The 22,843-nt window shown below is 49.2% G+C and overlaps 1 protein-coding gene across 1 annotated transcript in view; it reads left to right on the forward strand.

The window, feature by feature from the left end:
• Positions 1–2,523: 2,523 nt before the first annotated feature.
• LOC119103332 (cellular tumor antigen p53) overlaps positions 2,524–22,843 on the forward strand; it is a 31,781-nt gene continuing 11,461 nt past the window's right edge. Inside the window, exons 1-2 of the mRNA XM_037226831.1 lie at positions 2,524–2,561; positions 12,557–12,861. Coding sequence (XP_037082726.1) covers positions 12,625–12,861 — 237 coding nt within the window. The 5' untranslated portion in view covers positions 2,524–2,561; positions 12,557–12,624. The remainder of the gene's footprint in view (positions 2,562–12,556; positions 12,862–22,843) is intronic.

Consider the following 22,843-nt stretch of genomic DNA (forward strand, 5'->3'; position numbering starts at 1 on the left):
GTGCATTTGCGAGAAATATTATGCATATAGATAAGACAGTAGTAACGGCCTTATTCCTCTTACAAAAAAGAGGAGAATAAAGGGATAGATTCGGGGATATTTCGGCAACATGCCTTTATCGAGAAAATGTCAGTAGTGTGTGTCATTAGTGATGCGAATAGTGATCACCGATGTGGGGAAAAATTTAGTTGAATAGTGATCTTACTACATATACAAATGCGTTAGTGGTACTATCCACTGAGTAGTAAAAACATCACTATTGGTATTCGTTTCGATAAAGGCATGTTGCCAAGGCGCCTATCTCTCCATTCTCCTGGCTTTTCTACGAGGAATAAGGTTATTCCTACTGTTTTTAAGTATATTGTTCGTACAAAATCACTCCTATATTCGTCGATACCTGTACCCTCTAACGTTTCGAGGCCTTATTTCATCGTCGGAGGCGTATAGATATAATGCCACTAGGTCGTAAACGTCTATGCCCGGAGTGGACACGGCAAAGAGGGGCATTGTGCATCGCATTCAACTAAACCCACATGTAAAAGGGGGACGGGTACGATAGCATTCACACCGCAAACAGATGAAGCGTTACAATAGGCAACAGCAAACAATAAACCGCTTGTTAGAACTATTCGCGAATACGATCAACTGAACTGAGTTAGACTGGGGATGTACGGAAGCTTCTGCTCACCAACTAATAACTCAAGAGCTATACAATATTTTGCTGGCATGTTCAGGGCTGGAGAGAATTCGTTGATAACTATACTTTCCTAAATTTCAAGGCGCCTTCTGTCATTGCGCTTCTAAAGAATATCGGTGTTGTCAGCTACGTTATTGTCCCGTCATGTTCGTGTCGCATGTGCTCCAGAGGTGCCCCGCCACGTAAGTGCATTGCCGGGCATCGTGGGAGTGTCGCTGTGGTTACGCCAATGTAGTGTGTGGAACGAAGTTTACAACCTTCAAGATAACATTTGAATTGATGGACTACATGGGTGCATTTAGGCTTGTCGGATTTGGCAGGGCTGTGTCTCATAAGAAAGTTGGAGATTTTTCTGTTGCGCTGGCACGCACTTCCGGTGATCACACCGACTTCAAGCGCCTGATTCACCCACATGTCACGTAGATGTGATCCCGCACATGCACAGCCCACGAGACTATCAAATTACAAGCTTTCTCACAGTCTTTGAACCGATTCTCAGTTACAACACCTTATTTCATTGTGAGTTCCCTCCGGAACGCAGCCTCAGCTGAGGGTTCATGACAATGCAACTCAAGATCTTTAACTTTCAAGACCCAATTGCCATGCAATATCTCAACTATTTAGCAACGTATATTTTTAGATTATCATGGCGTTCCCCGGAGCTGATTATGCCTTGCCAGCTAATTAATCCGTGAAAGGATCCGTACTCTGGTGCAAACCGCGCCAACCCAGCTCTATTTAAAAAGTACGTCAGTGAAACATGTCAAAGCTAGCAGGAAAACAAGGAAGACTTGCTGTCCCGTCTCCTTTTTATAACATTGAGGAGATTGCTTTTCTACTTTTCGGTGGTTGTTTTTTTGCAGACAGTGGCATGTTTCTTTACGATATTGGCTACTGATGTCAGGCTCTAGCCCACAGACACTTTTCATAACATAAATAAACTATTGCTTGCGTAGGTGGGAATGTACTTGATGTTTCATGTATTATTATATTTACTATATTATATTCATATAGTAAATCTTGATTTGTCTTTAAGTGTAGCTTTCTGAATAAACAAGAGGCTGCCCCAGCTTGCGAAGTGTATTTCTGATGAGCCACTCATATGTGTGTTAATGGCGATAGCTTCCTGGTTACTACCGTTTATTAATGTCAGAAATAATAATACTATTGAATCACGCATAGGGTTATGCACGACGCCACATTGCATGGTAAGATATTTTCCGCATGGGGCCGAGCGGGCCTTCAAAGTTGGATTTTGGGGCTGGGCGGGCCCCCTTGGCCTTAAAAATTTGGCGTCTCCAGGCGCCGCCGGCACCACGGCACCCGATCGCCACCGCGACGGTCCGCGGAATCCGGTATTGCACAATGTTAAGCCATCATGAGTCATGCCTGGCTGAGGGTCGAAGGAGGTTAGACGTCCAATCAGGCCGCCGCTTCGGATCTCCTCCCATGTGCCGTTCGTAGATCTTGCCTGGGCGCCGATTCCCATTCGGTCTCCCCTCTTTGGACAGAGGGGGCGGGCTCTCGGTGGAGGCTAGCGCACGTGTACAGCGGAGGCGCGAAACGTCTTGAAACGTTCATCAAATGTCTGTCGATCACATTCCGGTATCTGATTGGTTGTCCTGGCGTGGAAATTCGAGTATTTCACTACACGCTGAAAGCGTGTGATAACGCATAACTCGGCCCCACGCCATCCGGGCGTACGGTCGGCTGAGGCTGCAGCCGGCAAGGTTTTCCCTATCAGCGAATTTAAAAGGCCGTTAAATGCGGGACGCCGTGCGCGAGGCGCTCCGCGGCAAGGGCGGGCAGGCAGTTGTGATACGGTGGTGGTGGGTGTTGGTTGCCGGCGCCCGGGCCCGAACAGGTGAGCGCCACGTGCGGGAAGGGACGGGACGACGGCCGGATCGCGAACTTGACCTTGGTGATGACTCGCGCGCGGACTGTTGGGCAGTAGCTGGGTCCCCTTGGCGAGATGACCACTCCCGGTTAGGGACATCAGGTCGGCATATCGAGCCCAGAAATGTACTTCATGGCGATGGAGGGTACTAGATACGTGACCCTTTCATGCAGTGGACTGGGTTATGGGCTTGAATTTGAGATTGTAAAGCATTTCCCTAGCCCGTCGTGCCGCCTTGCAGAGATCATTAGGACGGGCTATCTGCACTGCCCTGATCATCCCTGCATGGGCGGCGCAGGTGGGAGTCAGAGCGGCTAAGGCCTAGGGGCGTTAAGGTCGCGCTTGATATGCATCGTGATAGATCTCGCTTATCCTGTGACACCGGAAGCCCTCGCCTGCCATCTTGTTCCCCAGTTTCCGAACTTAATCTCCACGCGATGGGTCGGCGACGGGCGCGAGGACGCCAAAATGTGGGCGGATGAGGCCTACGAAATGGATCTTTTCCGTGCATTACCATGATGTTGCAGAGTTTGTTCGCGACGGAAAGATTGCTAGATCTTATGCTTAGAACGAGCAGGAGATAATTTGTTCCATACAACGTTTTGGCAGCAGCAGTAAATGCCGCTCGCCTCAAATTTTGCCACTCACTTTTCGCACTGGTCGTAATGCAGTGGGCTCGAACACCACACGAAAGCAGCTACCGTTGTGTGACACTTCCCATTGACTTGAAGCATCCGGTGAAAAGTGGCCTACGAAAAGGAAGGGGCGGCTTGTGTGTTGATCTGTGGACTGGTCCGACCTTGCCGGTCGTGTCTGAGCTGCGCTCGCCGGATCCTCGGCCGCACTGCTTTTCCTACACAGTCGGGCGGTACAGTACGGGCCACATGGCTTTGCTGATTGGGGCTAGATGTGTGTGGTTTGTTTAAACGAGCAGGGATGTTGCTAGAGTGGAGCAATTGAGTCCCTCACTCCCTGAGTCGCGAGGTCTGCGCTGTTTGCTGGGTGATCCCACAAGAATTTGCTCAGAGTTCCCTCCCCCCCCCCCATCCTGGCTACCTGATAGACAAAGGTTAAAAGATAAGGGATTGTGGACAAGGCGAGATTGTGTGGTTTTGGCGGTATGTTGACGTTGGTGAAATTATTTACTCAGTGTGATCTGCTGTGGCGATGTTCGCGAACGGCACGAATCGGCATAACGTGCGGAGTCATAGATGCGTCTCACATTCAGTTTGCTCGCAAGTTGCGCGCGGGCGCGAGAGCCAGACGAATGTGCCGGCAGGCGCGTCGGCTACCGTCTACGGTATCATTTTGCTGGCACGAAGCCAATCTCGTGCAACGTGGTCCTGGCGGCAGCGGTATTCTTCGTCCAGTTCTGTGTTCGTTTGGCAGAGAGCTGGATTGCATGATGGTGCGAACTTAGGCTGGGGTGCTTGAGCCTCGCGGTTTGTTTTTTCCGCCCCGCACACCCGAACTTTTGTTCTGAAACTGATCGGTAGGTGCCCTGTCACATATTTTTTGTTTTTGTCAGTATAAAACAGGAAGTGAAACATATTGATCTTCTGACGAACGATTCAATTCAGACATGCAGTTTATCTAACAAAGTACACCATTGTTACAGAAAGCTTGCACAACAGCCTATGGCTGGTTTCTGGCATTTGCACGCACGATGAAACTCAGAAATTGTTAAATGATCGAGCCGCGAAATGCGTGAGTTGTCTCACGTCCTCATCCTCTGAATTATGAGCCGGTTTTAAACTAGACTCGCTCCTCACACATCAGGCCGAGTTCTGTCCTATCAGGATTGACTCCGTTCTTGGTACTTTTTTCTTTCGGACCGCCGGCCGCGTGCCCGGAATGCTCGCCCTCTTGTGCTGACGTCATCGGCTCAGCTTTGCTCCCGGCCATGGGGCGGGAACCGGGGGCCGTTACGTGCCGTCACCGAGATGGAGTGTGCGGCGGTGGCCGGTAGAGGGCAGTGAGTGTGGCCATGGATGCCCCGACAGTCTGTCCCGATGGGGCAGATGCGGGGGATGGGGGGCGGAGAGGGTCGGTGCGAGACTGTCGGATGGTGCGGTGACGTTTTATTGTGAGTTTTCGATGGAATTTGCATTCGCATCGTAGCCTAAGTTCTGAGCTTCGCAGTTATTGGTGTTGGCTCCTCCCGAAAAATAAAATGAATGTGGTCGTTTCAGCCACGGCCATTTTCGTGGGAATTTGGCTTCTGCAGATTTCACTAAAGGAGGCAATATTTGGTTATTCAAACGGCACTTGCGCACTAAGAGAGCGGCCAGTTTGAATCGGGTGTCTGTTCGGCAAGAAATTGTTGGTCTGCGTTTCGGTTTTCTGGCTGCGCATCGCACACTGCGTATTAAATCTGAACGCTCCCCCGGCGGGTGTAATGGCTGTCGGTGCTGCCGGCCCCGCCTGACACGTCACATCGGTCCGCGACTTATACGCGGGTCGCAAACCATGCCAAAGATATGATGTGCCGATTGGTGTGACCGCGAGGCGAGGGAGACAGGAATACACCATGTCATTTGAACCGGATTGTTTGGACTGGTGACCGATGACCTGTCCATGACTTGCAAAAGCCATTCAGGCTTAACAAGGTCACTTAGGAAATTTTTTTGAAGACATGGAGGCATTTTTCATATTTACCTCATTGGCCCCCGAGCATGAAGACCTAGTTACCGTGTGACGGAAAACAACTTGATTTGACCTAACGGGGTAAACGTAAGATATATTCAAAAAAGCGGAATGGAAATATATGTGGCGCCTAGGCCACTACCACTTTATTGCTGCTCAGGCCCATGGGATGCGGGATGAACAGTCGGCGGCCGGTGCGTCCCTTCGTCGAAGAACTACTCCTGCTTTGCGGAGGGGTCCGAAACTGGTTGGGCCGGCGAGGGTCAACGTATGGCCTCAGGTAATCCGGCCGGGGCCGCCGGCCGCCTGTAAAGGGATTGTGTGTCGATAAACTCAGGCCCGAGGAGTGAGTCTGTGTCCCCGACTGATGAGAACCGAGGTTTGTCGCTGCTCCAGTACTCTGTTCAGCCGCCCTCGCTGCGACACTACTAGAGCCAGCTGTTGGATGCTACCATTTCGCGGGCTGGCTCTTTGGAAAGCACTACCCTTCCGTCATCGTTGATCTTGACGACGCTCTCAGCTGCTGAGGCTGCACGGCGTCGCCTGCCTCTCACCCCCAACAGGAAGGGGGTCACCACAGGGAATCGAACCCCATAGCTCTTGTCTCCCAGACGCGCGATGGGTAGCGCCGACGCGTTACTCACTACACTTTCGGCACCCCATACTACTGGCACTCCTTGCGCGAGGAGCCAGCGTTTGTTCTCTGTGATTATCGTGCAGCTCTCAGTCAGTTTTCGGGCACGTCAGGCTGACCCAAATTCAGAATAGTCATCTAAAAAATGTAATGCCGCGTGCTGCTGATAAGGAAGATTGTCGGCTCAACCATGAAACCGGATTATGACCCAAAAAGGCTTAAACCACCGGATGTGACGTAGCATTAGGCTGAAGAGAGCATGGAAAAGTGTTAATGCTTCATTTGGTCTACGTTTGTTTAGCCTAAAACATGAGCTGTATTTCTAACTCTCAACTCTATTCCTAAAACAAATACGCCGACTTTTGCACCCATTGCCGTAAGGAGAACACAAATGATTGTTTATAATGGGTTTACCTTTTGTGTAGACATATGTAACATTGGATCTTGTACATCAGTCCCATCCGTGCATGAAACCCGCCATGTTGTGTTTGACGCCGGCTTAAGCAGTGACCATGGATTTGTGCAGGAGCTTGAAGCTCGTAAGTCATTATTTTTGCCGTCACTAATTACTAAATTCGTTGCTCAGGCCCCATGTGTACTGTGGAGTCCCGGGGCAAATCAGGGCCCAGGCACCCTACGATCGAGACTGAACCCGTTTTCATGCCATATTTGCTGGTGAGAATTTACCTACATTTTGGAGCATGTGAAAGACGTGGCTGTGATGTTTCCAAATAACTAGGCTCCCATTTCTTTAAAATACATTCTAAATGGGCCGGGGCATATGCTAAGCGAAGCTGTCTGCTTACGTCCTTAACCCACCACCCAGGTGATGCCGCCAAAGTTCTTCCAATGAGTGGCGTAGTCAAGTGTGTACTTCGCCGCCGCCCCTCTTAGGTGGCGGTATCACTTTTTTGCGATTTAAGATGCCTGTAGGGTTTTTAAAAATGGATTCCCGAAATAAAAAACAGTATGCTAGAAAGATAGGGTCCCGAACGTGTGAAGCTCTGGATCCCCAACGAGCTTTGGGTCCGCCGAATAAAAAATAGTGCCTCCAAGCAAAACGTGGGGCCTTTGGGTTAGATGACTAGTGTGAGCTGTTCCCAAATTACGCCCGCAGTCTCCACCAGCGTGTAACTGACGTACACGGCAATGGCCGCTTGTTATGATGTCGGCTTGTAATCGCCACGTAACGTGCCACGTGGCCGCGCGCCTCACGTCGGCCTTCCGCGCGCTGCGCTCTCTGTATTTGAGTGGCGGGTGGTGTCAAGCGACCGCTGGGTCAGCTTCTTGTTATGTGTGAACAAACTGATAGCGCCCTTGCTTTGGAGGGGAGGGGATAGTCTTTGGATGAGACCAGGTAATCACGCGCAAGGGGAGGGAAAGTGAGCCACCGTTGCTGGCACGTGGCTTCACCGCGCGCTTGAGTCACGATTACGTTATCATGGACAGCCCTTGGTGTGCCCTCACACGTGGCCAGCAGCTTTTTGTTCATGTTCGTGCGGGTAAATTTGTAGGGTAATTTACGACTGGTTGTGAAGTCAGCCACTAGGTGATCGCTAAGGCGAATTTAATGCTATCAGTGTAGTGAAACAATTGAAGACAAGGAAGGCCGTGCTATGTCACTGACCTCAACTGGCAAAAGATTTCCTACCGGGAGCGCGTAAGTCATCGGTTAGGGCATCAAGGGCGCTAAATAAACCAAATAACATTCAACATTTGCCCTCCTTTCCCGCCCTAGGTCTACCATCCGCGGCTTGGGCTGACCTGTCGCTGGGGCCAGCTGCTCCGAAAGACAAAGACAGTGTTCGCCTCCAGTGGGGTACCTTCGTGGTTTCATGGATACAGGCTGGAGGTGCGGACCATCAGCTGACGGGCGGAACAAAGGACCTGGGCCCCACATCCAGATTGCGTCATCATCCGTGTAACCGCTGCGAACTATTTTCGATGTTGCCAGCTCTCCGCCGATGAATTGCTATCAACTCCTGCGCCGTTTGCTGCGTCCCCATCCCATGGCATCCGCACCCAACCTGTCCCGTGATTGTGTGTTACACAGGCCACCCGCTAAACCGCGCGACATTTCATCAGCCTTCGATGGTTCTCGAATGTCTGGCCGCGAAGGTGGCGCCGCCTATCGTGTGTACGTGGCGTCCTCTGGCTTCGCGGGTGGTCGTTGCTGACCACGGTCCCAGTCGCCATCTGTGGGTTGCGGCTGTGACACCCGACACCCGACGTCTGCGGCCGGGGACTCTGCGAACCCGCGGCTGCTCGCTTCCAGCCACAACACGGCGCCCCATACGGTGTGTGGCTCTTTCTTCCACTGAATATTGCTCAAACCCGGCTCGATTAAACCATATGGACGGGAAGCTGCTGTCGATGGTGAGTGGTGATACCCCTTAGGGATCTGGCGCGTGTTGGGGTTACGCAAGTCTTATTGACGCATATTAATATTGGTATTATTAAGTCTTCGTATTACTCCAACTCAGCTCGGTGAAACAAAAAGCGTGGGAAGCTGCAGTCGGTGATGGATGTTGATGCCCCTTGGAATTTGAGGGCACAATGTTATGCAAGTCCGTGAGTAAATTAAGGAACAGGTTATGGAAGATCAGGTTTGCGGCCCGCCCGTCCAGTGAAGGAGGGCGGCTATGTCACGCGTCAGAATGGAGCTGTAACAATCGGGGCCTCACGGGCTGCTCCACTCGTAACACCACGTGCTGATACCGACCTTGTCGACTGGGAAAGGCAGTCCATTCCACCTAGTGGCTTCTATCCTTTCCCTTCCCACTCAGGAGGGAATCATTTCTGGGTAATGGAAGGAAGCGGACGGGCTGTCGCCAGGGACAAGCGATGCTGGACGTAGTGCATCGCTCAGTGAGCTGAGGAAGGCATTGCAGGAAAACAGGACCCCGTCGACACAGGCGGTGTTACTTGGATGAGCTCTGTGTGAAAAATACTGGTGCGCCTGCCTTTGTGCCGGTCTAAGTCTATTTCGTCAGTTTTTCGTCCCGCTGGTAAATGGTTGTGAACCCTAACATTCAGTCCAACCATGAGTTCCTTGCTCAGGGTCGGGCACGCTTGCTTGTTGGTCAGGAGAGACAAATCGGATAGCAGTTGGCCTGCAGCAGTCTCATATGGCCTGAAACGGTCGGGGCCGGTGGAAAGTGCTCTGGTCCATACCAGGCCAAATGACGGCCCTGGTTTCTATAATTGCGGTGCCATCTGGCGTTTGGATAACAATTTTCACTGGCATGATATCTGTTTCGGGAGCGGGAGAGCGCCATGCGTAGAGCGAATACGTGCGTCCATGTTAAAGGGGCGGAAGCAGTGAGATATGCTAAGCAAGAATACTACAGTAGAGTATTTACCATCCATCCGTACGTAACACTGCCACACATATCAGGCGCACGGTTGTGCTAGTGCTTTTTCTGCGGCAGCGCGCGTGCTAAAATAAAGTAAGTCGCGACACAAAAAGAGAAAGTCGCATGAATAAGGTGGAGATGCTGCAACTATGTATGCGTGCACAACAAAAAAACGGGATGCCCAAAGGCACTTGCATTTTGAACAACCGAAAGACTGAGGAAGGAAACAATCTTAAGCATTGAAATTGGAGTGAAAAAGCGGAAGTGGTAAGGCTTTGTTGTAGTGGATGAAATAAGGATGGGATTTGTCGTGTTTTCGAGGAGGTTTTTTAGACTGTAAGCCATAAGGGGTGTTCTAGGTGTTACGTTTAGCTCGGACCTTGGGGGACCAGCACGTGGCAGTGGCATTTTTTCATGACAGGGCCTGATTCCATGACATCACTGCATAAGTCAAGGCGTAAAGCTGGCGATATTTCTGCTGGGGATTTGATGATATATTTTGGGATCTGAATGTCTTTGTTCCAGGAGGAGCAAAAGTAGAAGCTTTTCAAGGTAGCAGTAGTAGTTCCTCGCTAATGTACTGAACAGCTTACGTAATTTAGAAGTGTTTTCGGTTGGCGTAGGTGCTGGTGCCCAGTGCACTCGGCTGTGAGCCAGGCGCGCCCTGCCTCTGACTGCCCCGCACCGTCGGACAGTCTTGGCGCCATCTGCCGGGTCGCTCGGGTTCGTGCAGCCCGCGCAGGAAGTGGCGCCATCTCTGTGCGCATGTAGTCACTCTGCAGCCGCTCAACGCTTGGCGGTGTGGACGTCTGATTCGGCGTTAAGTGTATACAACATTCAGTGCGTTCTTTTTACGAACGCGCAAACACTTGCTCTGCATTGGGTCGTAAGTTGGGCGTGGTCATCGAGGCTTTAGGACGGACCTTTTTCTGGAGTGCTTTGAGAACACAATTATAAGTCCTGCAAAGGCAAAGGGATGTCTTGCCCATTCTCGCCGTTTGGGGAGCCGACGGCACCAATGACTGATGTTTGCGTGTTTGGTGGCATATTCTAGGGCCCTAGACGTTACTTATAAGTCTATGTTTCGCATGGGTTTAGTGGGGGGCGAGTACAGACACAGGGATAGAGTTTTCAGGGGATAGGGTTTGACGAAAGCGCAGCATGTAATTAGCCATAGAATATTTTATTGGCTGCAGTGAGACTAAATGGGTACAAAAACACAATTATTTCTTAGCTGTTTAATGGAATGCACATTTGAAAGTATTGAAGTAAGCATCAAATATGATGAAAAGAACTTACTTATGGCTATTGGCACGCTTGTAAGTGGAGAAGACTGCTGCAGACAACAAAACGTCTCTTTTTATAAATATGCCCGTCATTGCATGATTGCTTACGTCATGAAACGTTTGTATGACGTGGAGGTGCTGCCAAACAAGCCGTGCGAAATTGACACCCTGGCAATTACTTGTAGTACTTCACACTCGCCGTGAGATGGCGGTGGTCGAAGTGTTTACTGAGCCAAATACCGTAATGTCCTCGTGTTTTGGCCCTTTCCAGTGTTGTCCCTGCATATTTATCCGTGAGTTTAAGGTGCTTACTCACATTAACATAATCGGTTGTCGGGTGATTCTCAAGTTATTCGATCGCAAGTCCTATTTCCGTAATAACTGCCTAGTGAAGAAACCATATCCAACCTTTTATTATGACGTAGCACAGCATGTGAACTTTGTGCAGCTGTCACATCCTCTTTCCTGGTTTGCTATTGATTCTAATGACTGTTCGCACGTTCGGAGCGGGCTGCGTAGGTCATCTGTGAGGGGCCGGAGAGGCCCTCTGAAGGGGAACTCCGATCGGGTCCTCAGAGCACGCCCCGTAGAAGGATCGTCGCGTGGGTCCAGACTTGGCGGTTGGCCCTAAGTGCATATAGCCCTGTTCCGCGGTTATTCGTTCCCATTCATCCCATAGCTCTGAAATGATTGGCTCTGGTCGAAAGGGCTCTGATCCAAACTATCGAACAACCAAATTAGCACGATTCGATTGATTGAGGATTTAGAGCTGCTTGACGTCTACTTTATTTGGAAGTCGTGCTCACGGACGCCATATGTGAACGGCTGGACGAAAATATTCTTCCTAACCTGGAACGCCACCTGGCCTTCGGGGTGGCAGGTTTTGAATGACTTATGTTGGCGGCATGAATGCCTGAATGACCTTGAAATAGTCTACACGAAAAAGTGCACATATTTGAGGGACCGTAGCTCAGAAACTAGAGTGGTCTGACAAAGGCCTGGGCTGTGGACGGCACCGAATTATCTTCAAAATGGCTTCTTTCGCTCAAAACTCCATGCAGATGTGGAACACTCCTTTAAGCGTGTTATTAATAGTGCGTAGTGATGAAACAACCACAGCTTACCATGGCTGTCTGCGCAAATATTCCGACGCGAGCTGTAATGTCGGCCTACCATAATAATCGCGCAATATTTTTTAGGAAACAAGTCATCGAATGTTAAAAGGAGCTGTTTTGATATCTTGGAAGCCTTTTTTCGCCATTTACATATAAGTGTCCAAAATCAACAGTCATCGAAAACTGCCATGAACTTCACAATGGTAAACGCCGTCTTGCGTGCGCTGTCGTGGAAAGACCTAGAAATACGTTTCGTCCATTCACGACAGGACACATGGGGATACTAAAGGAAGGAAGTATGGTGCTAGCAGTTTGGAATCGTGACCGCGTAATTTTGACTGGGAAATAGATACAATTAATTCGCGCATAATATTATGTTGGTGATGTCCTTCCGCTCCCCATTGTCATCGATATTACTGACAGGCTCCGAAAATTCGCCAGATCACGTTTTTGAAATGTATTCCAAAGGCAGAGTACTCCCTTAAACCACATGCATCTCTTTTGCGCGCAGGGTAGCTTTGCACCACACTACAGTCGCTCGCGACGGCTGCATCATTCGTGAGATTCGTTGATCGCTTGTTGGAAATGAAACATTGAAATAAAATGGAAAAAATGAAAAAAATCACATTTCACTCCGTGAAGTGTTTGGTGTTAGCGGCCCCTGGGTGGACCTCGTGGTTTTGAGGACAACATCGCCTCAGGTCGGTGTCTGTGTTGCCCCGCGCCCGGTGTCGGCGTGTGGGGGGGGGGGGGGGGGGGGGGAAGAGGGTAGCTGCGATGCCGCCGGCGTCGTCGGCGTCGTCGCGACCTCGTATTGGCTGGTGTTGCGTCTGCCCAAATGTGTTAGAAGTGCGCCCCCCCCCCCCCGCGGGGGTTATCCTGACCTCCACTGTCGCCCTTACTCTGTGCTCTGCTCTTGTCACAGGTGACGTCTTCGATGATCAGAGACGCCGTAGTCAGCCACCATTCTCTGAGCGATCCAACGTAGCGGCGATGTCTTCCACGGACACGGACACAGAGCCGCTGTTCGTGCCGGAAGTTTTTCAGCGCATTGCCGCAGAAAACGGGATGGTTGACAACAGCCGCGAGATGGCTGACATCTTCGAGGGTGGCTGGGACGGTCCTGCCCAGTCCGATAGTCCCGGTCGGCTTCAGTCCGGCGAGCTGGGCGTGCTCAGGCAGTTCAGTGACCTGTTCGACAGTCCTCCATCGGACCAGCCGACACCGGAGGTAACTTACCGCGCCGCGGCGCCGCGGCGTCGTCTGCCTGACAGTATTACTCGCCGGTGGGCTCGGGAAGTCACCACACATCTCTGGATTCGTTGAGCCAATGGTAGCAATGGTGTCGGCGCTTGTAGGGGCGTTTTAAAAGGGATGGGGCGCTTGTCTCCCCCCCCCCCCCCCCACCAAAATTTTACACACAGTGGTAAACGTGCAGATGAATATCTGATGGAACAACCGAGGCAGACACGTAAGAATAAAAAGAGATTGTAGGGGTGCGGCGAAGGGGGATGGTGTATCCGCCCTTAGGCCTGGATTTTTATTGGTTTTCGCCTTAGATGGCTGCAGGCTGGCTTAAAATCGGCGTGATGCGTATTCACCGAGTGGATCCGAAACATCCTGGAAATGTTGTTATCAGGTATGGCAGTGCAGCGAGCGGCCGACCGGGGGACACGTGCCTGTCGTGAATCAGTAGGGGAAAGTGGAACTTCGTGCTATTGAACTTACCAAAGTTTTCCAGGGGCCTGTCAGCTTTTGGAGTCCAGTCGTTGATAGTTTATATTACAGCTAGACGTGCACGTGCAGCCCGAGTAAAGCGTCGCATAGGGATATTCCTGGCGAAAGCTGGAATCCCAGACACTGAAAACTTTAAAGAGACATCCTATGTCATGAAACGTTCATCAAAAGGCTCATTGTGGGGGATAAATGTTGCGTGAAGAGCGTCGAATTTGATAATGTGACTGGTTGCAGGGCTTAGCTCCATATATATTCTAAGCAGGTTAGTGTGCATATCGCGTTGCATGTCACATCGCGCATGTCTCACAAGCAGCTACGCATGTTAACTTGCCCAGCCGGGGTGTAGTTTCGCATCAGTTGGGGTGGGGGATGGGGAGGGAGCGGTGTCTAGCCTCCTCAACTTAAGAGAGTTGGCCATATCCAATGAGAAACCTTTATTTGCCTTTTTTAGGCGTTTTCCGCGTTTATCCCCCGGCCAACCCGTTTTGCAAACCTGTACCACTTTTCAGCTGTGAGCTAGACGGGGTTAGCTTTTTGCTCCGTCCAATGACTATATGTAGACGGTGTTTGAGCTGTCACTTTGCAAGGAGATCATGTGGCTCATCTGTGCCCATTTTTTAAGGGGAAATTACGAGCGCAAATTACGCCAAGTGTCAATGTATTCTTTGAAGTCTGCAAACAACACAAATCAGTGTTCAAGTCAGTTGGCCAGTGTCGGTACTCGAAATTACCCATCCTTTAGCGACCCCTGATTAGTAAACTTGTGTTCTTTGTAGCTGTTGTTCGCCACTTCTGCAATGATGCCGTAAATATTTGATGATCAAAATGCCAGCTGCAGAACAATAATCTGCGTTTCAAGAAGATGTGCTGATTTCACTGACATGCGTTGAAGTTTTACAAAAACAACATTTGGCATGCGTTTTTTCATGGGCTTGAGAAACTCAAGCGGTATTGTTTGCGCCTGTTTCATGTGGAATGTTGTTATTCTTCGTGTTGTTATAGAGTCGTATTTTGTAGGTATACGTCGTCAGTGTTCTGTGAAAAGCTTTGTTTCGTTAACAGTTCGTCAGAACTGTAAACATACACTTTTAAAAATTATACACCGATGGTGTAGTGGTTAAGGAGCTGCGCGGCCGGGAACTCAAGATACGGAGTTCGATTTCATGTGGTGCCCGTCCTTCCCTCCCTCCATGGTGAAAGGCAGGCGACGCCATATAACCCCAGCGGCTGAACGCGTCGTAAAGCTCCAATGACACACATGGCATCCGGCTCCGAGGAACTGGCCGCTGGTGATTATTCGTAAATCCTATTCCTATTCCCTGCCTGCGTTGCTTGTCGGTGTGTTCGATGATACATGATCAGTTGAAAACATCGCCTCAGCAGCGATATCACTGCGATGAAGAAGAGTTTACAACGGACGTCAGCGTCTAATTTGTCAAAATGCACCGCTGAGTGGATTATTTATTCTTCAGACCGATCAGGAACTTATGCATTGAACGGAAATGGACACAAACGAAATATCCATTGTAACCGTAAGCATGCGCAATATTTCTGAAATCTATGATATGTTGATTTTAGGTTGTCAGCAAATGTTGACGCAATTGTTTCCAAAACGTATTTGCATTCGCAATGTTTCAACCGAGGCGTGAGGGAGAGGCAGTGTCTCATGGTCAACTATGGCTGGGCAAGGAGCGGGGCGAGTGGTATGACCAAGCCTTCCATCGACGGGCCCTAGACTGGGTTTACTTGCGCCGTCTGGTCAGGGTACGTCATCTCTGTCGTGGCCTGATCGGCAGCGGGCACGCAGCCAGTCGCCCTGTGGCGCGCTCCTAGCGCCGCCTCTGACGTCCTTGGCGGCCGACTCACCGTGCCCAGCATGGCGCAGCGGCCCCACCGAGCGCCGACACGTCACGACACGCTGGCACCGGGGGAGGAGGGAGGGGCAGAAAGCTGGCACGGCGCCAGCTACAGTTGGAACGCGTCGGTTCAAGCAAGGGCACGACGCCACAGAGGACAGACGGTGCCAGGCGACGGTTCGGGGGCGTGTGATCGGCGTGGACTTTAGACTGTCCGACTCCTGCAGGCACCGTGTGGTAGCCGAGATTTCTAGACCGGAGGAGGTGCTTGGTGTGTGGATCGTGTTGAACGTCGTGAGCGGGGGCGGTCTGGTGATTCGCAGTTCCGAGGAGTTGTGAGCTGGCTCGGCTGGAGTCGCTGAATCGACACGTTGCGTCACAGGCAGTTGAGGCACGACTGGGTACGTCGTGGGGCGGCTCGCGCAGTGTCCGAAGAACGCTGCTCGTGAGTGATACGTCCGTCCTGAAAGTTGTGCACCGGCGCGCTCTGACCCTGCGCGTGGAGTCCGGACTGGCCTGTGATAGTTGCGAACTGGACGGTGAAGTGTGCTGGTGGTCGCGGTGATGAAGAGTCACGTGATGGCGGACCTTATGCCAGTGGCCAAAGCCAAGCTCCGTCGTCCTCCTCCGATGCTCGCCCGACTGGATGCCAATTCGGAGGTATATGTCACCTGGAGATTATCGACCATATAAAGATGGACCGTGAATGGAATGCGTTTTTGGGTGTCACGCTGTCGCGTCAGACGAAAAGCACAAGTCTGGAATGTTTGCTGGCGTTTTAACGCAGGCGGCCCGTTCGGCCGGGACCAACGACCGACGAAACCGGTTGACATCCCATGCTCGGAGCTTACGGGACCGATCGTCATCAAACCTTCACCATTCGATGCCGCTTGGTGGATAACACACCCTTCCGCGGTTGGCGGTGACCTTAAGTCAGGTCGAAGCTCACCTGAAGTTCCAAACCGGAAAACCATTTTGCGGACAATCCCATGCTCCTGGCCTATGGGACCGACCATCACAAAACCTTTACCAGTTGATGCCCTTTAGACGGCGTCGTGTCTTCTACAGGACGTGTTTTTTTGGATCAGGCGGAACGTCTCTTAAAACGCCCCGGACGACAAGAACTTAGTTAGCAGGCAACCCCACGCTCCGAGCCGTCTAAACAGATCGTCACAAGATCTACCAATCGATGCGCCATGGTCGAGCCTTTGCTGATCGACGTGTCATAATTGATAGCTTCGGTTTTCGAGCATGGTAACAGTGGGTTGGGTGTAAGGTCACCGAAAACGCACAAAATCACCCCGGAGTTTGTTTTTCATTCATGGTAACATTTGGCTTAACGGAAGGTAACCATGTTCTGGAACCGATAGGATATCGACTATGACGCATCGTTTGGTAAAGGCTTTGTGATGATCGGTGCGATAGGCTTAAATCATGTGGTTGTTTGTCAACCATATCTTGGTAATGTTGGACGTTTTGGTGACCTTTTACCCGACGAAGGGTAACCACGCTCTGGAAGGGATAACATATTGACTGGTACATCGATAAGCGGAGGTTTTGCAACGATCAATGCACTAGACTGGGAGCGTGGGTTTTGACTTCTTAATTTTGGGTGTTTGGGGCGGTCTTGGTGACCATTGACCCACTCCTAGGTCACAGTACGTTGCGTGGCACGTGTTCGGTTCGCGGCGAAAAGTTGGGAATAAGTGCCCTTCCCTCCCGTCGTAGAGTCCTATGTTTGCCTCTTAAATGCATGCTCTTTTCACTACATACGTGCTCAGTCGCCGATCGTAACTTCGTATTAGATGGAAGAAACCCCTACAACGCTGTATCAATTGCAAGTAAGGACCTCTCCCGGCGCAACAAAGCGTACTGAGCGGCGGGAGGCATGCACAACTTCGGCGAGCTAATACTTGTTGCCAGCTTTATACATTGCAAGCTGTATGCCAAGCCTTCATTCCCACCAGACTCATTCTTACGAAGAAAGATGACGTCATACAATTTTTGGAATTTTTAGACAGGTGTCGAGAAACTACTCACCAGCATGGGTTTTGCGCTTCTTGTTTACCAGATGCGGCTTGAGATGAGCTGGCGAAACCGGGGGAGATGCGCAGTATCATTGGCCAGCTTCTGCTGTCGTTCGCATTGTTTTTTTTTCAGGACAGATGGGCAATCCAATGACGGCACAAATATTTGCGCTTCTCCACGTCATGCGATATTCGAATCCCGCGCGGGAGAGCCCGGAGAGCGGAGGCGTCTCTGAGTCTACTCCAAGAAAGACGGGGCATTCCCACCACTGGCGGGGCCGTCTGTTGGTGGTACCGGGGAATACCCCGGGGACGTCTCAGGCACAGGGAGACGCGAATGTAGACAGGGTTGACGCGGATGTGGTGTGCGCATAATATTGTGTAACGGGGGCGAAGAGGAAACGAGGCTCCATGGGAAGATCGTGCGATTGGAGTGTCTGAAGACGGATGGGCTCTCGGTGGATATAGGAAAGAAAATCGCTTGAGATGTTTTTTTTTTTGACAATAGAAATAAATGCGACATTTGAAGGTCTGGTCCTTTTTGGTTAGTGTCGGTGATGATCGTGTGGTTTGTGCACGGAGAGCTTCGTGAGCTCATTCTTTTTACCATAAAATCTGGAGTACAATTTTTGTCACTGTCGGGTTCCTCGAACGAGTGCCCAAATGCCAACATTGGTTTCGGCTGTCAGAGCGGTTTGCGCCGATCGTAAGCCCGTAGTCAATGGCAGCCTCTATGCCGGTTAGGTACCGCCAGTACGAAACAGGCGCCTCTGCGTCGCTCTGGGCTTGAGCACCCACTTCCAAAGCAGGGACCAGGCCGGGCCCCTTACTCAATTTGGGCCCTCTGTGCGGGTTAGACGCCCAGAGTGCTTAAGGGTCCCGTGTTAGAGTGGTAAGAGTGAAGGGTCCCGTGTTGGCAGTTGTCCCCGAGTCGGCTAGCGGCATTGTGCTAGGTAATCAAATGGCTGGCCAGTGGTCGTATTAAATGAAACATAGCCATTTTGTGGATTGTACGTGTTGAACGCGTCCGATTTGATTGGTAATGCCATTTTTCTCGAAATCCTTCTGAGCAGCTCAGAATTTCAGGTTGATGTAGTCGCTCCTGCGCGAGAATCCCATTGGACTGGCTGCTCACCGCTTTGACAAAAGTATTTCATTTGCGTTGCTTTTTTCCACGCGTGTGCACTGTTTGCAGTAGCTGCAATAAGTTTGCAAAAGTTTGCAATATACTAATATGTCACAATGCCCGTGTCAGAAGCGTTACGGAAGCTTGAAACACTCAATTTTTAGAAATATATTTACAAGGATGAGGCTGTTATTCCGCGAATGCAACGAAACGTTATGCCAGTTACCTAAAATCGCTTTTGGGCTAGGGTGGGAGTAAGAAATCATATCGCAAAAAGACCGTACGAGGGTGAAAAATTTAATTCACAAAAATGGAACTTATGGGCCAATGAGAGATGCTTCAGCAAACAAAAACACGCATTTGAGGTTGGCATGAACGTAATATCATAAACCTGACAAAACGGGTTTTTTACGTCTTAGGCCATTAAAGTGAAACGATGCATCAAAGCATAGTAATTTCATGACAGTGTGATGAGCATCAAAAACTACGTAGCACGGATAGGGTGATGCTGCACTTTGCACTTCTCTTCCACAGCGCATTTTTTACACGAAACAAAGCAAGGGAATTCAACAACAAAACAGCAGAAAATTCAAGAAGTATAAAGCATTGAAAAAACCTTGGGCTATTGCACATCAGTCCATCACCAAGTCAAACACAACAGACATGCATCTAGCTTCTGTTAAGATGGGGTGAGGGAAAACAAACATCATGTCAGTGTTTCTTACAAAACACTGATGCTTGTATCCATTGGAAGTAGCATAACGATGCTTAACCTAAAGAGGCCTTTTCTCATCTCGTCCTGTCTAGCCTGATTGTATCACAGGAACATTTTTGAGTCGCTGGGTCTTCCACAATTCCTATTGCCACTTGCCATGCAATTAACCAATTTAACCTAACTTGGAGTAGCCCATGTGTTGAACATCGTCTCAACCCACCTCACGTATTTGTTGACAGCAGCGCTTGTGATAAAATATGACAAAGCTTATCTTTGGTTGGTTTCGACCTGTGTTTTCAATTAGCCAACTTAACCTAACTTAGAGTAGCCCTTATCTTGAACATCATACCAAATCACATCACCTGTCTGTTGGCAGCAGCACTTGCGATAAAAGCATGACAAAGTTTATCTTTGGCTGGTTTGAACTTGCGTTTTCATTCAGGCCATTTGTATCAGTTTGTTGCTACCAGGCGAAGTTGACAACACACAAATGAAAACACTTCAAATCACTTTGAACATCTTATTCTGATTGACATGGTTAACCTTTGTCAAGGGCAATGATGGGTCTGCTCCACAAAACAATCTCTGCTCTCCAAAGGTGACATAACTTTTAGATGGCTGCACCAATTTTGCTGGTTGCCTTTTCAGCTGCATCAAAGGCATCTATTTAGTTTCGTTTATTCATATTTAAGGACAAAGTTTGAGATGCTGGTTTCACATTTTGACTGGGGTGGTCTGACTGCTACATGCTGACATTGACCTTATATTATAATTGCTATGTAGCTTGAGTATCCCTGTGTTAAAAATATGGTGCATCGATACAGTAGTCATTTGCCAGTCAGCAAACCATGGCGGCTATGGGCAACCTTTGGTTAAAACAGTTATGAGGGACCACTTCAAGGCATTTGAGGCAAATAATCAAGAATATGGAACAAAATAAGGCCAATTACATGTCTTGTGGCATCATAACTTGTCTTATAAGAAAACTCGATGGATTAAAACAGAAAATTGCTAACTCTGGTTGCGAATCATGTGTTCAAGGCAGGTAAGGTAAGCAATTACTTGCTCCACAGGAGCCTTACTGGCTTTTTAAGGGCAGGCTTCTTTCTGCTCCCTCCAAACAAAAAGTCTGTACCTTTCGCATGGTTTGCTGACAGACAGGTTCATCCCACCCACACGCACCCCAAATATGAATATCAATCATGTCCACCAACCTGCGAGATTAAAATGCGAAACAAGTAAGACCTGTGCATGATAAGCAGTTCCAGGGGGCAGAATTTGGCCATCAAACACTTCTGTATTAGGTGCGTCAGGGCTGTCCCAAAGCCATGTATGGCAGGATAATGGAGCCTGGTGAGATAGCGAAACTGGAGAGGCGTAGATTTATCGTTATCGAGCACCACCATGAACCAATATGACGACTAACCGAGGCTTTCACAGGGCAAGAAATAGGTTCTCCACTTCAAATTCGCTTCTTTATTCCCTGCGAATTGTCCACTCTTGGGTGCATGTCAAACATATTTGGGCGGCTGACGAATTAATCTAAATTATGTGTAATATACGTGCAAGTTTGCAGTCAACGCATTTTGCAGAAAGGTTGGCCAACATCTTCAGCAACAGATGGTGCCTTTAAAGGCAATCTGAAAGGAACGAATAATACAGTTGTATCACACCCGTATGATACCAAGAAAAACAAAAGCAATTAAAATTAAATATAACGACGATGCTCTGTTAGCAACGTTTTGTAGGCAGCTGATTTGACCTAAAATCTGTGAAAATGAGTGCTCAAACAGCGATATACAGCTTGTAAATTTCATTTAGAAGACATTTCTTGAATTTTCCTGCATTTGTGGAGTGTTGCAATGTAGTGGTCAAGTTTTTTCGGGTAAAGGAAATACGTGGAGTAAAATTCTCTGCCAGCCTTTGCTGGCGTTTGTACCAGGCTCTGGTTTGATGGTGTGGTGGTGAGGACAAAAAAAAATGGGGATGCGTGAAAACCTTGAATTTGGCGCACAGCTGCCGATTGTGATGCATTTTGTAAACAACCCAAATTTGATGCATGCTAGCGGCTGGAGTCGCTGGGGCACCCGGGCTTGAGGATGCCTGGCGCCCTTCCTCTGTGCATACATAGACATGGCTCACATGTAGTGAGGCAGGGCATAGCCATAGCTTAGGTGTCCAGGTTCTATGGAGCCCTGTTTTTGCTTGCTGGTTTCAAGCCAGCTCGGTTTTGGATGGCATTTTAAAGCCCCGGAGAGGGGAATATGGGTTTGGCGCGTGCGATTAGACAATATCAGGTAGGAGTGAAAATGCCTCATAGGGTGTGGCGTCACACCGAAAGTCGGCGATTCTAGGACACTGCGTTATGCTATGGCTCTGATTTCTCTCCTGTGGCGCTTAGCACAGTGGCTCTTTTCGAAGTTTCTTTGGCTTCGGGAAATCGAGTTTCACATGGCCTATGGTAATGCGGTGATTCAAACTTCAACCGATGCGCTTCTCGGTAACCGGGCCGTGGGCGCGTCCTGTGCCAGTCCCAGACGGTCATTTGTGCCGATTTCACTGATACCAGTAGAGGTGCTACTGTTACGCCCGTTGGACCACAATGCGCGAGTTAAAGGGAACGCTCCGCATTGGGAGACATTGAAACAAGCATCGAATGTGACGAAATAGCCTCACTCGTGGTCATTCGTATACTTTTAAGAGGAAAGAACTTCTCTAGACAACACGATTAGTCCGTTTAGTGACTATGTTCCGCAATACGTCATTGTTTGATGACGTCATCATACGTCGCACAACATTAATTGAGAGCAAGTTGACGGCTGTTATGTCTGGAAATCGTTCTCACGATCGCCAGATCCGAACGAATCGACATTTTTATTTCTCCTGGGTGCATGGGTGATCTTGAAATAGTCTTCTCGAAATAGTCTGCACACTGCCACGGGCGTGTAACTCATAAAACAGTGGAGTTTAGGTCTTGAAGGCATTGCCCCACATTTGGAGATGTTGAAACAAGCATCATATATGATAACAGGAAATAAGTTCGCTTCTGCCATTCGTGGAAATAGTGGAAAAAGCACTGTGGGTATAGGCTGCTAAATGCTGTTCTATACTAAGTAGAAAAGACTTGTAGGCATCGCAATATCTCTGTTAAGTAATTTGTCTGTCAATGCGTCATTGTCTAAATTTGCATTGCGCCATGCATAACATCGATTGAGAGCCAGTTGATGGTCGTTGTATCTGAAAGCGTGCTCACGAGCGCCGAAAATGAACGGCTCTGTAGTTATATTTTTGGTTTTGATCGCCGCTTGACGAATGAAATGACAATAGAATATCCATCCAAATTTCCAAAGGTACATGATTTCTCTGAGGAGCAGCAAGACGGTTCCTTGATACGAATACAGCTACACTACACTTGGCTGTTATTTTGAGGGTGCGATGCACTCAACCTTTCTTGGTTTACACACAAACCGTACCTTGCAAATTACAATCAATATCCGTGATTAATGAAATGCATGAGAAATAAAAAATCGAATGCGCAACAATTGTCGAAACTGAGACAAGTGGTGGTATAAAGTTATCCATGTCAGAAAAAGATACCAGTTATAACCACGACCACAGTATATATATATATATATATATATATATATATATATATATATATATATATATATATATATATATATATATATATATATACATGTGTGGGTGTGGGTGTGGGTGTGGGTATGTGTGTGTGGGTGTGGGTGTGGGT

This window comes from Pollicipes pollicipes, unplaced genomic scaffold (assembly GCF_011947565.3).
Source record: "Pollicipes pollicipes isolate AB1234 unplaced genomic scaffold, Ppol_2.1 Scaffold_5724;HRSCAF=6776_pilon_pilon_pilon, whole genome shotgun sequence".
NCBI classification, from domain to species: domain Eukaryota; kingdom Metazoa; phylum Arthropoda; class Thecostraca; order Pollicipedomorpha; family Pollicipedidae; genus Pollicipes; species Pollicipes pollicipes.